The 16,429-nt window shown below is 44.4% G+C and overlaps 1 protein-coding gene across 2 annotated transcripts in view; it reads left to right on the forward strand.

Moving 5' to 3' along the window:
• Positions 1–13,113, forward strand: part of LOC149813986 (uncharacterized) — a 55,585-nt gene extending 42,472 nt beyond the window's left edge. For both annotated transcript variants that reach the window (XM_089990870.1, XM_089990871.1), the window contains one exon: positions 12,299–13,113. In XM_089990870.1, the coding sequence (XP_089846996.1) occupies positions 12,299–12,804 (506 nt within the window). In that variant the 3' untranslated portion in view covers positions 12,805–13,113. The remainder of the gene's footprint in view (positions 1–12,298) is intronic.
• Positions 13,114–16,429: the final 3,316 nt, after the last annotated feature.

The following is a 16,429-nucleotide window of genomic DNA, read 5'->3' on the forward strand; positions in this document are numbered from 1 at the left end:
TCTATGGATAAAAACTCTCCCCTTGAATCTGTGCGAAAAAAATAATATCATTTTGAAACTTGTTTTTAACCATATTATGAAAAGTTTGAAAGTATGAAAATACTTCAGACTTATGTTTGAGAAAGTACATCCACGTATGTCGGGAGAAATCATCGACAAAAATAACATAGTAAACAAATCCTCCTTTAGAAATTACTGGTGCAGGACCCCAAACATCCGAATGTATTAATTCAAGTGGTCTTGAAGAGAAAAAGGTTCTGTTCTGAAATGGTAATCTTTTCATTTTGCCGAGAATACAATCTTTACAATCAAATGATTCAGAGTTACAAAATTTCCCTAGATTTGGAAAATGTTGGATTTTGGCTATATGTGGGTGACCAAGTCTCTTATGCCACAGCTCCAACTCTATTTTTTGAATATTATAGCAAAAAGCTTTTTTCGGCATTTCCAAAAAATCCATGTAATAGAGTCCTCCTTCTCTATGGCCTCCCCCAATCAGCTTGCCTGACTGACGATCCTGTACCCAACAACCATGAGAAGAAAAAGAAATATTACACCCATAATCAGAAATTTGAGATACAGATAAAAGATTTAAATTTAATTTGGGAACATGTCTAATTTCTGGAATAAATTTTTTTTTGTTTTATAATTTTTTTTCAAAATTTCCTATTCCTTCTATTTCAAGAGAAGTCCCATCAGCAGTAAAGACCTTTGACACACTTGTTTTATTTTTAACACATTTGGATAGACTTTGATTATTTGGGGTCATATGAAAAGATGCACCAGAGTCAAGAAGCCAAGAAATTTTACCTAGATCAGAAAAAGATGAGGCTGCTGCGCCAGTTGAAGCTTCAGATGAGGAAGAGGCACCTTTGATGAGAGGCTGAAGAATCTCCATTAGTTGGGCCAGGGAAACTGGTGCATCCTGATCTTTAGGATCCGATCCAGCAATTGCAGCTCTTTTTTCTCTCAGCTCCTTAAGTTTGGGACATTGTGGCCTGTAGTGTCCCGGTTCATGACAGTGATGACAAATAACTTTCTTCTTATCATAGTCACCATTTTGTCGGTTAAAGTGAGGAGGCCTATATGATCGAACATGATTCCCTGGTCTAGACACGGCTAAAACGGAATCATCTTCAATTTTTAAAGAACCTTTCCGGAGACGATTTTCTTCCATTGTTAACTCTTCAATAGTTTCAACAATAGAAGGAATTTTTCCCCGGTGAAGTAGGGCCGATTTAGTGGTTTCAAATTCCGGCCTTAATCCAGTGATAAACTGGTAAAAATGTTCAGCATCGAGTTGTTTCTGACGAAGCTCGATGTCTTCGGCACAATGCCACTTTGGTTCTAAAAGGGAAAGTTCTTCCCAAAGTTCGGACAACCCATTGTAATATTCACGAATAGTTTTGTCTCCTTGTGTCATCATTTGAACTTTTTCTTGGAGGTTACACACGTGTGCAATATCTTTAAGGGAATACATATTCTTAAGGTATTCCCATGCCTTATCGGCATGATCAAATTTGGCAAGACTTGAGCATTTTTTAATGTCAACGCTATTGATAAGCCATGACATTATCTTCGCATGAGATATTCTCCATTCTTTCCATTTCTTCTCGTATGAGGCAATAGCCTTGATTTTCTCTTCTTCCGATAGAGGGACCTCTTTATCTCCCTCCTTTTTAGTAAGAGATAGCTTAGGTTCCGAATCAGAACCATCCACAATCCCCCATAAACCTTTTCCCCATATATGGTGCTTCATGATTGAAGCCCATGTTACATAGTTCGTATCGCTTAGTTTCATAGGCATGATGGTGACTTTATCATTGTCATCCATCGATTACAAGGAGAGAAAGAATAGGGATAGAAGAGAAACAAGAAGGAAAATGAAAAATAAAGAAAAAAAACAATACAACAAGATGTGAAATCTTCTCCAATGAAGTGATAAAACACTTCTCTTCAAGTGGCGAACACTTTTGCAAACGGGCACGGAAACCGAGGCAGCTTTTCCTCAAGATTTAGTACTTCCGCGACTCTGATACCATGAAATGGGGATCTTCGAAACACGAGCTTAGATTAACAAGGGCAAGTGTCAAGAATGACACTAAAGCATAACCCTTAAAAAGGGTATAACTGGAAACAAAATAAAAATAAAAATGTATTCTTTATTGATATGAAAAACCAATTGCTTTAGAAGCATTGGAATGAAATACAAGAGGGGCTGCACCCCTTTATATACACAGCTGAAAGAGGACTCAATAGAGCTGTTGGGCACAGTCCAACAGCTCTATTTAGAGCTGTTGGAATGTGTGAGTCCAACAACTCTATTAAGAGTTGTTGGACTGTGTCAGTCCAATAGCTCTATTGCTAGTCAAGTCTGGACAGGACTTGACTAGCAACAGTCATTCTAGTTCAAACTGAACTAGATGACATAAAGACAAAATAAAAATAAAGGAAAAAAATTACAGAAAAGAAAGAAATGAAAAATGTATTTATATATATATAATAATATAATATTATTATATATACATATATGTACAGTTTTACATTTTAACACAAACTGTGTTCTTCCCAACGGGGTTATACACGTCTAAAGCGTTGTCAAGTGGTTTTACAGTTATATGCAATTGTTTTACGATTTTTTTTTAAACAAACGAGTGTGTAGCACCACAATCAAAGAGTGCAAAAGCTGCTTGACCAGCAACGAGAATGATAGCTTGAACGAGATCCCCTTTTGTCAATTGTTCGACCGTGACTGCATAAACTCGACCCGGCTCCCTTACACTGCTTGGTTGAGCTCGCTGTTGCTGCTGATGAGGTGGTCGAGGAGGCTGAGATGCGTTGCCGGTTCGTTTGAGGTCATCAGCTGCTTTCTTTCGGCTGTCTGGGCGGTGGATGGCCCTGCTGTCGTTTGCGCTTTGCCGGAGGGAACTGTTTCTTCCCTCCCTCATTCTTCACGGGTAGTGGTGGCCACTGCCCTAGGCCGCCGGAATAGGTCCTCTTTTGATCACCACCTGTCGCGGGTGACTTTTTCGCCTGAACACTCTTTGAACGCTCATAATCTTCGTTTAGTTGGGTGGCTGCTGCTACAGCCGCAGAAAAAGTTGCGGGCATGCTGGTGAGAACCCTATGCCTGAGTCCTTCAAACCACGAATGAACTTCCCAACCCGCTCATGATCATCCTCGAACATGTGAGGACAGTAGCGCTCCAACCGTTGAAATTTGGCGATATACTCATTCAAACTTAAGCTGCCTTGGCACAGCTCCAGAAATTTCACCTTCTTCTTTTCCCTCGCATGAGGAGAAAAGTAGTTTCTGAGAAAAGCCCTCCGGAAGGCCTCCCAAGGAATCACCTCAGCACCTGGGAACTGCACCTCCCGGGTAGTGTCCCACCATTCGCGAGCATCGTCCTTCAATCGAAAGGACCCGAACATCGTCTTCTTATCGTCAGGGACGAATAACACTTGGAATACCCGTTTCACTTCTTTGACCCAACTCTCCGCCAGGTCAGGGTCAACCTTATTAGAGAAGGTAGGAGGGTCAAGCTTCAGAAATTTTTCATATGTGGCGGTTGGTGTATTCCCAACAAGAGAACCCGGATCCTGCTGGGGGCGACCCTGGTTACGAATTGCCTCTGCCAAGGAGTTGAGGGTATCCATCATGATTCCCCTCTGCTCACGCAACTCATCAGCCATGTTGTTGCTTGAGTTCCCCGTCATCCTTAAAAGCAACCAAGGTTAAGAGTTAAAATACCGAAGAAGCACAAGAAGACATAAGTATAGGAACAAAGGCAAAAATATAGATCTTTATTACGAAAGTCATTTATTTTGAATCCAGCAGTACTGGTACACAAGCAAAAGTTCTATTATGTAATTATAAATGCGTTCACAGACTCCAACAAAACTGGGTAGGTGCTACCTTCCCTTAGGGATGGCTAGAGTACTTCCTAAGATATTCCCTTCTATTGCCTGTGCGCCTGAATCTGCGCTTAGGGGTGAAGGGAAGTGGCTCTCCGTAGGAGGTTTCCTGTCCGTAGAGGGGCGTCGCCGGAGTATATTCCGGTGAGCCAAGGCTATAACTTGAAGAATCCGTCGTAGGCGTGTATGTGGGTGATACATCGCCCACTGGGTCTGCTGGAGGTGGTGGTTGCTCGCCTGCAGTCGAAATTGCGATCCTGCCATAATGCTCGGCCTTACGGAGGCAAGCATCCATGGTGTGCCCTGATTCTCCGCAGAATACGCACTCCTCTGCTAACTTAGGGGGAACAAAATCTCCCGATGACTCCTGTGGTGTCTGATGGTGCATCCGAACATGCGAAGGCGCGAATCCACCTTCTCGAGCATACACCTCAGCCCACTTTGCTGCCAAGGGTATTTGGTAGGCAATCGGTAGTGGGAGGCCTTGTTCATCCGTAAAAATGGGTAGAGGAGGGCGGTTAGCCCAGTAACCAGCCCTGAACATCCCATGTCCGCCCCTCTCCCTTACAGAACGGCCACGCACCCTACGCGTGCCCCTACCGTGACTACCATTAGAACCAGCAAACGGATCCATCTTTCGGACGATACTACGAATAGAAGCAAAAATATAATTTAGTCTAAACATGCTATAAAATATCAAAGACTTACTTACAGCGCGATGGGATGCTCAATAGTCAAGATTCACCTCTTTCTGATCTGGCTCTGATACCAAGTTGTAACACCCCAAAATTTCGACTTGTGATTTCAAAAACATTATCGAAAAACCTTTCAAAGATTTAAAGTTTTTACTTTTAAAAACAACGGAAGACATTTAGAAATGAGCACAAGTCAACAATTCTGGGTACGTTAGCTGAAAAACCATCACTCACATGAACAACACTTAAAGGAATTGAGGAAATAAGGCAATAGATTAAAAAATCTGCAGTTTATTACATAATGAGCATTTTTCCAAAGTTCCATAATCTAAACAAAAAACTCTAAAACTCAGAGCCAAGCTGCCAGCAGAAAGAAGATAAATCTTGAGCCATATTGCACCACGCCATCGACCGTCTGTGAAGTCCTACTCCTCACCTGCCCATGAAATGGGTCAGTTTCATAACAAACCAGTAGGTGCGCGAATAAATAAGTAGAATGAAAATAATGTAGGACATTCATGAGATAAGCAGTTGTTATATTAAAACAATCAATATAGTTGTAATCTATTCTAACAAGTGTAATATGTGCAAAGATCTATTGTTCTAAGCAGTTCAAGCAGTGTAAGTCTCAATCAGCTACAACTATTCAAAAAGATAATCTTTAAGTTCTGATATTAACTAGCTTGTGGGTACGCACAGACGCGAAATATAGAAACAGCTGAGACCGATCCGAGGGTATATTATGTCAGGTGTTTTCATTAACCCGGATGGCTGACTGAGTCCGCTCCTAAAGGGACGGTCAGTGACCAAGAGAGTAAATTCCCAAAGGCATTCGTGGCCCATGGATGCATCCAACTTCTGCAGAACTACCTGGGAGTTACCACCTAGGATAATTTATGGTAATCCCAATTCCCCTAACTCCGATGACTGGGGAAGCCGAGTCTTTTGCCCGTGGGGTGGTTGTTAACAACCTGTCCATCAGAGTTTTTGTATCATCCATCCTCTCCCTTGATGAACCGTGGTGGTCGAATGGGTACGACGAGGGTTTCTTAATCGCCGCCCCATCCTACATGCTCTGGTCTATTAGACCCACTCGAGCATCTTGCCTGTGAAGGCGAGTTGTCACCATTTATGTGATCTCAGCATTGTGCTAAATGCACGCATCGAGGTTGCTTCAACCTCATCATTCAACTATCGTAACACACATGGGACGTACTTGTCCAAAAGTACGATCGTACCCACCTAGAGGTACGACTACGATGAGAGAACAACATATAATGTTTTATGATCTTTTGGTTCATACATGACATGTATTGCTCTTTGAGCAATTGGCCTGTGGAGGCCAGTATTATCTCATTGATATCAATAAAGTGTTGATGGTTCACTTCGAGGTACTCAATGACCTCCCGTACTATTTGTATCACACCTGTCTTAAGGTCTGATTATAATAGTAAGTTCGTGGGTTTCTCGATAGATAACCCATCACAGTGTTTCATAAAATCAGTATTATACTTGGCATGCTCGAATACTAAGAAGCAAGAAGTCTCATACAAGATTCATCAGGCAATAACCAGTAAGACATCTACAGTAACTTACAACAGTGAGCAAGGTGGAAATACAGTAATAAGATCTTTCTAGCAACGAGTCTACTCGTAGAGCTCACAATAAGCATGTAATTTCAAAAGAATACGGATGCGGAAACACAACACAAACAATCACCAGTTAAGTAATCCTATAGGTAAGCATGTATGCCAAATAAACCATTCGATCATGAAATCCTTATATCTTATTTCATTCATACAAACTCTTCGTGCGACTTTCCCCTACCTCGGGATGTCGTGCAGCTGTGTGCGTCTACGAGTGTAGATGATACGAGGGTCGGGCCGCGGAGCGCGAACGGGACCCGTTGCGTAAATCTGCAAGAGTGTGAAACATTTAATTATGCTAATCTAATTAATGGTGCGACGAGGGCATGGGTAGGATTAGGCGACAGGGATGAGCCACTGCCTAAAACAGCAAGGCGACAGGGGACCTCGGCCCCTTCTGACTGAACAATAAATAGCATGGGCTTCGGCCCCTGCCTGCCAAAATAGCGAATGGCAGGGGCCTCGGCCCCTGCCTGACAAAGAAGTGAAGGGCAGGGGCCTCTGCCCCTGCCTGCCAAAATAGCGAATGGCAGGGGCCTCGGCCCTTGCTTGACAAAGAAGCGAAGGGCAGGGGCCTTTGCCCCTGCCAAACAAGGTAATGCATGGCAGAGGCCTCGGCCCCTGTTTGACAACACTGCATGATAGGGGCCTCCGCCCCTACCTGACAAAACAGCCGACAGGGGCCTCGGCCCCTGCCTCACGAAAGTAACAAGTGAAAGGGACCCCGGTCCCTGTGTGCCAACTCAGAATGGCAGGGGTCTCGGCCCCTGCCAGACAGAATAATGAAGGGCAGGGGCCTCGACCCCTACCTCGCAGAACAGAGAACGGCAGCGGCCTCGGCCCCTACATGCTCTGATGAACAGGGAATGGCAGGGGCCTCGGCCCCTGCTTGGCACAAAAATAAATGGCAGGGGCCTTGGCCCCTGCTTGACCAAAAATAGGGAATGGCAGGGTCCCCAGCCCCTGCTTGATGAAACAAGGGATGGCAGGGGCCTCGGCCCCTGCCTGAGAACCAACAAATGGCAGGGGCCTCGACCCCTGCTTGACAAAGTGACGGAGCCGCAGGGGGTGACTGGCCCCCTGCCGGCTATCCAACAACCCCAAGGGGGAGGGGGAGACAGGGGGACGACCGACCTCTTGTCGGTCGCCCGATCGCCCGCAGGGGAGAGGGGGTGTCGCAGGGGCCATTGGTCCCCTGCCGGCACTCCGACGAACCCCAAGAGGAAAAAGGGGACGATAGGGCCCCCGTAGGCCACCTGCCGGGCCCCTGATGCGCACAGGGGAGGTGGGAGGCCGCGGCAGGGGCCGTGCGCCGCCTGCAGGCCTCCCGACGAGGTGTCAGAGAGGGGGGTTGAAGAGGGAGTACCTGGGAGGCGGTGGCCGGCGTCGACGTGGGTCGCAGTGATGGCGGCGCTGGTGGCGTGCGCAGGGAAGGAGGGAGGTCGGCGCGATGGGAGCGAAGGCTGCGAGAGGGAGGCGTGCCTCCCCTCGCCCTCCTACGCTGATCTTAAAGGGCTCAGGGGGGGGGCGATAAAAGGGGAAACCCCGATGGGTTTCCCTTATCCTCCCGAAATCGCAGGTGGAGGGGGTGTGTGTTGCGGCGCTCGGGAAGAGGATTTAAAATCCTCTTCCTGAGTTGGGTTATTAAACCTTACCGATGACGGGCCCGGGTCGGGTCCCGGCCCGGGTCCGATACAATATTTTTTTTTTGAAACGTGGGTTTTACATAACGTTAGGGAGAGAAAGAAGAAAACTGGAAGAAAACACTTACCTGGAACGTCGATCTCACTGGACACCTTTGGAGACGATTCAATACACATAGGCCTGGTGCTCTGATACCATATTAGAATGGACCACCGAATAAATGCAGTGCAGAAAGTAAGAAGGCAGAATGAAGAAGAGGGCTGCGGAAGCAAAGGGGACTGCTTTTCTTAGCAGTCGTGCCCTATTCCATGTGTGTATTTATATACAAAAACAAAAAGTGGTTTGGATCAATTATGATTTGGATCCATACCCGAATATGTTAAAAATTATATATTACATCAGAAACAGATAACCCGATCCATATTAGATACCCAACTTCAATTTTATGATACAGTCTTAATAGGGAGGAGGGGAGCGAAGGTAATGGAGATCAGAAGAAATGCGATGGAGAGCCGATTGTGGATGGATAGTGGCGAACAATGGATAATGGATGATTCGAGAGGCAATGGATGATTGACCCCCTCCTTGCGGTCTCTCTTTATAGCGAGAGGCTGTTAGGAATTTTACGAATTGGGTCCACGAGGTTTTAAAATTTTTTAGATGAAAGGCTCCTTTCAAAAGTTTTCTAAAAAGTGATTTTAACAAAAAGACAATTTTCAAAAAGAGGCTTTTACACCATTCTTTTTCGTATTTTCTTTTCTATTTTTTTCTTTTTTTGTTCTTTTCTCTATATTTTATATATTTTTTTGTGTTTTTGACATAAAAATTCTAGAACTATGGAAAAATAAGGGATTTTAAACTATTTTTCGTAAAAACTTAAAAATATTTACAAAAGAGGGGTTTTCTAAAAATTCAGAGTTATTCTTTGAAAATTTCTTCAGAAAACTGGTTTTTATCCAAGGTTTTGAGAAAAATATTCAAGTTTTGGATCTCGAATTGAGGAACATAGAACAGTGGATCCAAATGGATACCGGATGAGCTGTTTTCAAAGATTATTTTTGTATTTTTATAATTTCAATTTGAAAATTGGATAATATGGCTCATAATTGGATTTTGACACTAGATCCGGATCCAAAATTGAGTTAGATATAGAAAATGGATTTGATTCTAGTAAAATTCGAGAAATAAACTGGAATTTTGATTAAAACTGACTCAATTATTCAGAAAATGGAGGCCAGGGGCAAAAAGAAAATTTTTACAAAATTTTGAAAAATTTGGGGTGTTCACGCCAGCATAACGACCAAAGGCCGTGTACCAACACCTTTCCATGTGCTGAATCATTTTCATTGGCCCTGCGCATCACTTCGTGCGCAACTGCCTAGCGGAAGCTGATCAAGCGCATTTTTAAATGCGCATTCCATGTAGTCCATGTCGCTTAGTGCACAACCGTCCCATACCAGCTATCACTTCCGAAAGAGGTATAAAGTTTGCCTTAGCCTTGCGTGCCATGAAGCGTATTGCAACTCTATGCGCATGACATAGCAAAACCTTGCCATCGAAAGAACAATACCTTGAGGCCCCCAATCCAAAGACCAGTTGATGATTGAACACCATAACGAAGAACATCACCCAAACTCATTCACTAGCACCTAGGCATTCATCGTCTAGCCCTGAGTCACCATACTCAGTTGGAATCACCTAATGTGATATATGGGGGAATTAGTCCTGACCCACACGTACCCCCGTGCATCCAACCGCTACGCGTGGGATCAATCTTGCAAGCCGAGAGGTCTCTATCTAAATCTCCAAAGGCAACATCCTCTGATCCACTGACACTGCTTAACCGAACGCTCCACATTTGTGCCGCCACATAACGATGCACTAACGACGATACTGATGCCTATCGCATGCCGCACTACCACCGCACATCACCGATCAAGCGAACGCATACCGCGTGTTCTTACACTCGATGCATTTTTCACTCAGTAGAGCTCCGCACTGCACATGCCCCATTCCGAAAGATCGGCCCATGACATTCTCCCCCACTCAAAACCATTATCGTCCTCGACAATGCGGGTGCAGGTAAAAACACAATCTTCACTGATATGTCAGTTTTTCTTTGTACTTATCTTTAGTTTACTTTTTTTCTTCACCCTACTCAACTTGTTCTGGATTACATCCACCATCGCCGCAACCTTTAACACGTCAAGTCTCATTCTCCGATCACTTAGACAGCAGTCTTCTACATTATCAACATCAAGCATTCTATGCTCGTGAGACCCCAGTGCAGTCTCAAACACAAACGGGTCATCCTCACCCGCACGACAAACTTGTCGTCTTCATGCTCATGGTTGGGGTGCCTTCCAACCCCAGCAAGGGCAAGTCCAAGCCCTTCGTAGTCCTCACAGAAAAAGACGACCACCAATGCGGATATCAACTCCCTTAAGCACTAACTTGCAGTTTTTTGATGGTCAAAACTAGTCTTCAAGTGGGGGACACCTTCTTGCGTATCACCCCAAAGTGGTCCCTTCAAAGCGCCTTCTTGGGCACTCATCTTCACCTGGGCACCTTTGGCCTAACGCTGGAACTCCTTTCCCGAAGCCAGCATGTTGTAACTCTTTCTTAGAGTCAGCAAAACGTTCCCGCAGGAACTAACGAGCCACGACCAATAACTTTTTTTGCATACACAATTCACTGAGGATCTCCCAACTCAAGGGATCAAAACAATGAGCATTCTGCCCAACGTGGGCACTCCGCTAACCCACAATCTTAGGAGAATATCTAAAAGTTTAATTGAGTCTCCCATACCCAAGGGTGTAAATCTATTCAGCCGAATCCAACATGCATTCTCTTCATGCACAAGGCAAACGTTACGCTTCATCTGTGAGCCGAATGCACAACTGGTAGGAATCTTTGGCTTATCTACGTTCCTTTAGCCAACTGAACAACAACCTTACACTTCTGCTTGTCATCGACAAGATGTCCTATACCATCCTGCCAACATCTTGCTTTTGGGCTAGGTCAATCACACTTCAGCTGCGAAAATTTGCGTAACCAAGATAAATCATAATTGTTCTCTACAGTGTCACACACAATGAAAAACAAGGTCTCCGTGAATCTTTCTGCTCTGATGCCAATTTATCATGGGCTTACTTTTTCCAATAGCCAGTGCGGCACGACGGTCCTTTCTTACTGCCACAAGCCTTTCTATCGCTCTGTCACGGGCATAGAATGCTTCACAAACACCCGACGTGCCAAGCTGGCCAGCCTAACATCCAAAGGCTGTGTACCAACACTTTTCCATGTGCTGAATCATTTTCATTGGCTCTGCGCATCACTCCGTGCGCAACTGTCTAGCGGAAGTTGATCAAGCGCATTTTCAAATGCGCATTCCATGTAGTCCATGTCGCTTAGTGCACAATCGTTCCATACTAGCTATCACTTCCGAAAGAAGTATAAAGTTTGCTTTAGCCTTGCGTGCCATAAAGCGTATTGCAGCTCCATGTGCACGGTATAGTAAAACCTCACCACTGAAGGAACAAGACCTTGCGGCTCCCTGTCCAAAGACCAGTTGATGATTGAACACCATAGCGAAGAGCACCACCCAAACTCATTCGCCGACGCATAGGCATTCACTCGCCTAACCCTGAGTCGCCATACTCGGTTGAAATCACCTAATGTATTTCCTTAAGGAATTAGCCCTAACCCACACGCACCCTCGTGCGTTCAACCGCCGTGTGTGCGACTAATCTTGCAAGCAGAGAGGTCCTTATCCAAATCTCCAAAGGCAACATCCTCTGATCCGCTGGCACTGCTTAACCGAACAATGCTCCATGTCTGTATCGTCACACAACGATGCACTAACGACGATACCGATGCCTATCGCATGCTGTGCTACCACCACCGCACGTCACCGATCAAGCGAACACATACTACGCGTTCTTACACGATGCATTTTTCACTCAGTAGAGCTCCGCAGTGCACATGCCCCATTCCGAAAGATCGGCCCAGGACAAGGACGATATGAGAGATAAATGGTCTGGAACCTACACATTACTCATTTGCAGTTATTGTCAAAAAGCATTAGTGACTTTTCATGTCTTGTTGGTATCTGATTATGTTCTTTTGCCATGTATATCTAGTGGCTTCTGCTTGTTGGTATGCATTTATCTGCTTCTTAAGCAAACATAAACAAGATCATGCTTGAGTCATGCAGTATGTGCACATACAGTTTCAAACCAGCAGAAGAGTGCACATCATCTTGCAACTAGCGTCACATAGATTTGCACAGAAACCAGTAGCATCTGTTCGTGTTCTTACCATTTTACATGCTTTCTGGACAGTGGCTCAATCTAAGCTCTGAAAAGTTGTCCTTCACTAATGCTGCTCATCCATGCAGGGATTCCCTCCACACAGGCAACATCCCAGCAACCTGGAGCTGCTCAGCATTTTGACGTGATCTTCAACCACATTAGACCCCATGTCACCTGTCTCTTCCCTCTGAATACTGGTGACCATCGGACCCCTTGGCCAAACCTGAACATGAGGAGACCGGTAATGACGGTGTGTGCAACCTCAAATGGTTTGCTATCTCAGCCTTCCCTAATAAACCCTGTTGCTGTGCCAAGAACCTCCCAACATGTGCAGGTACCTCCTAGATGCCCAGTGGCTTTTACAACACCTCAGTCACTGACAGAACCTACGGCCTCTTTCTTTGGACCATTTCTCAATGTCTCTTACTGGCAACAAGCAGCAACTGTTGCAACCCAATTCCCAGGCATCTCACAACAGAGCATATGCGCTACTACCTGTGCAGCTCTGCCCGAGCCTGATATTTCCCTCATTAACTGGTTGACAGATGAAATTTCTCTAAACTCAAATGCTGACTATGGTGGCCAGCGCTAACAGCTGATACCACTGTAGCATACCTGTTTGATGATTGATCTAGTGTCCATCCAAGCAGAGACTGGTAACTGTAGTGGTGAATGTTCGCTTCGCACCATTGAAGGACAGATGCCTTCTGGCACGGATATGGGGTTGGGACATGCAGAGGATGGAGACACTGTACATATTGTAATACTTTATACGTAGAAGCTTCACTTACACTTACCTACTGTACAGCGCAGTCTTGATCCCCAGGTTCTGGAGTCTTGGGTTGTAAATTTTGATATATGGAATCTCATGATCAGCTGAATGGAAAATTGTATTGCTGAGACTATCGTTGCATATGCGGTGTGTGTGTGTGTGTGAGAGAGAGAGAGAGAGAGAGAGAGAGAGAGAGAGAGAGAGAGAGAGAGAGAGAGAGATGTTCAGGTAAGGTGAACCCATTTTCAACTGCCGTAAAGGTAAGAAATGTAATGGTGATATCACTATGAAGCTGGAGAACACTCTAGAAATCAACCTCTAATTATGACAGTTGAAAAATGTGATGCTTTTTTTTAGTGAAAAATAGGGAAGCAGATCAGGTCATGCTGAACATGAGCGTTTTTGCTCATGCCGACATTGTGGCCGTCTGTTTGCAATTTGGATGAATGCCACGTGGTTTTGCTGACTTTTGAGCTTTTTAAAATGCAAATCAGATGGCCACGATGTCGGCATGAGCAAAAACGCTCATGTTCAGCATGACCTGATCTGCTTCCGAAAAATAGTGTGTTTTGCGAGCTTCAATTTTCACCACATTATTCAACCATGGCACTGAAGACTGATCATTTGGAACCTTGGTCTCGATGCCTCCATAGAATCACAAATGACATTCTCCATCTTCGATTGAAAGGGGCCATTACACCTAGACCAATTTTCTGATCAGTCAGCTTCATAAGGCCCAACATATCCAAAAAAAAAAAAATCATAAGGCTCAACTTGTTATTTATTATTTATTTTATTTTCTGGGCCCAAGTTCAAGGAGACAAAACCCCATCACGCGTCGCACATGGACATGTCTCCGGGTGGTAAAACCCTTGAGGCCTCTGAAAAAGATGGAGGAAATGACGTATTCCCATTGATCTTCACTAAATACAAATACAGCATGATCCTGCAATTTCATGAGATATGATAAAGAGTTACAAAAATAGAGAATACTTATTTTTTTCTACAACAAGAGGATTTACGTAACCCAATTACAACAACTGAAGAAAATATGATATATTAAAATGTAAAGTGAAAAGTAGAAATGGAAAATTAACTCCACGAATCTCTCCTCTCCACGAAATTCCAATGAGATACCAATCTTGACATAACTCTTTAACGGTCTGCTCTGCCAGGAGTACATCCGGTGTCTTGTGGCAAGGGATGCCCCTTGTGGGTTGTGAACCGCGGTCATCCCACGTCATGGCAAATTAGGGTCGTCCTTAGCTACAAAGGTTGAGTTAGGGAACGGGCAGTTGGAGGAGCTCTATGCATTTAGAAAAGAGGCAGCCCCCAATTCTTTGATTTGGCCATGGCCACCTTTGGGAGGTGATAGTTACCAAATCCATTTTAGGACTTTAAATACAACGGTAGATAGTCTCACCCCTTTTCCAAATACATAAACTACCTCCCCAAGATCATTATCCCAAACATAGTAATTGATTTTTGTTTCAATGGATTGTTTATTCCGAGTACTCTACAAAGATTCCAATATTGTTTTAAGATGCCAAGTACTCCAAAATCATTTATGGGTTAGTTAGGAAAGCTAATTAAACTTTGTTTACTAAGTATGGTAGGGACTCGAGGGGTCACACGTACTTGAGCAAAATTTGAAGTTCATCTAAAAGGCATTAATACATATGATAAGGTTTATCCAAATATTGACTCTTATGATTTGTATCAAGATCTAACTAATTGGCTTAGGATTATTCCTTATAACTAGTAGTTGCATATTTTCTTAATTAACAAAAAGAATGATACGTACTAGTAGAAGTGTGGCGTTATTAGATTGAATGATTTTGAAGGTTAAGCAAATGAGTCCAACTTACTAATTCTTCTCAATGCAGGTCAAACTAGAGAGTCGGTCGTACCCAATCTTTGTGACAGGTTTTGAGGAAGCGAATTCATTTACAAAATCTCTTATTCCTCTTGGAAAAGTGGGGCTAACCTGTTTGAAAGGACAAACGTCCAGATTGGTACGCATATTTGTAGAAGCTATAACAATCTGCGCAAGCCGACGCCCAGCATAGGCCTGGGGGTGAGGGTCCTAGCCATGGAGTTTTCCCTTCTGATGGGTCCATCTATGATCTACCTGCTACCAGGCTTTGTGATTCTCAGTGTAACTAAATAAAAAAAGGACACTACTAATCTTGGAATTCTAGTCTCAAGCTAGGGTTGCAGCAACTCGGACGATGGTAGGGATACAAATGGTTCGGAACTCAGACCTGGCTTTGAACCCGACTATATTGTTGGTTCCAGATGATACATATTGGAACCCAGGTGTGATTCGGAACAGTTGCTGTTGTGCCTATGTGGATTCCATGCGAGACCCATTTGGCCGTAAAGGATCCAACAGAGTCGAGGTCCCGTTGGATTTCCAACCCCTGCCGTAGATTGAAATCGAAGTAGATGTTGGGTGATCTCACAAACAAGAGATAATCTACGAGAGCAACATTTGTTTCTGCTCAATGTGTGGATTTATCTCCCACTCCGTTGATCAATGTGAAACAAAGCGCCAAATCTTGAATGTTCCTAAAGAAAAATCAAACACGAGCTAGAAATAAGTAAAGATCTCTCGAAGAAGCCGATGCAGGAATAAAAAAACCTTGAGCCAGTCAGACTGGAATCCGTTTGTCGACCTCCGTGAAGAAGCAGAGACCGATAATGTCTCAGGGAATACCCATCTGAGCACAAATCCTCCTTAACCTGCCTTTGGTTCCAGGTACCAGGGGATGACTCCAGATCTTGCCCCCCCAACAACGAGTGAAGCAACCTCCTCGTCCCTCAGGCAAAATCGAAGATCCACAGGCTCACCATCCTACTGCGTTCCCCACATAGGAAGAAGAAAAGGGGAGAATTGAGATCTGTCAGCAACAGGGACAGGGAGGCAAGAAATCATCGACCCAGCAACCTCATCAGAGCGTGAATCTTCACGACAAGCCTCAGATTTGCAAATCAACGAGGAGTCCTCGGTGCATCATCAACCCATGGAGCAGAGGAAGGACTCAGTGATCATTGACACTAACTCCTCAACGGCATCTCAATCGGAGACACGCCGTGGGGAACGTGAAGACACTCGACCTCAGCCCAAGGAGGTCCTTTTAATACTGACAGTTGGTCCAACAGCTGACACGTCTGGCACCATGCAGATCGAGGACCACAACCAGGTAAGTATTTCAAAACTCCCTTCTCTCTTATCTCATCTCCTTCCAACTGGGGAGGAACATCCATTTGACACCCAACTGGACCCTCATCCAGGTTTCTTTTTTCCCGTCCCTGTCGTTTTTTTCCAACCTGGTCTCCCTCTACGGGAATTCGGGCCAGTTCCAATCCGTCAGAAGGATCAGATTCAAATCTCCTACCTTGCTGACAAGAGGAATACTCGAAAATGAGAACAGAGCATTCA

The sequence above is a fragment of the Nuphar pumila genome, chromosome 16 (assembly GCF_984573655.1).
Source record: "Nuphar pumila chromosome 16, dmNupPumi1.hap1.1, whole genome shotgun sequence".
Lineage (NCBI taxonomy): Eukaryota > Viridiplantae > Streptophyta > Magnoliopsida > Nymphaeales > Nymphaeaceae > Nuphar > Nuphar pumila.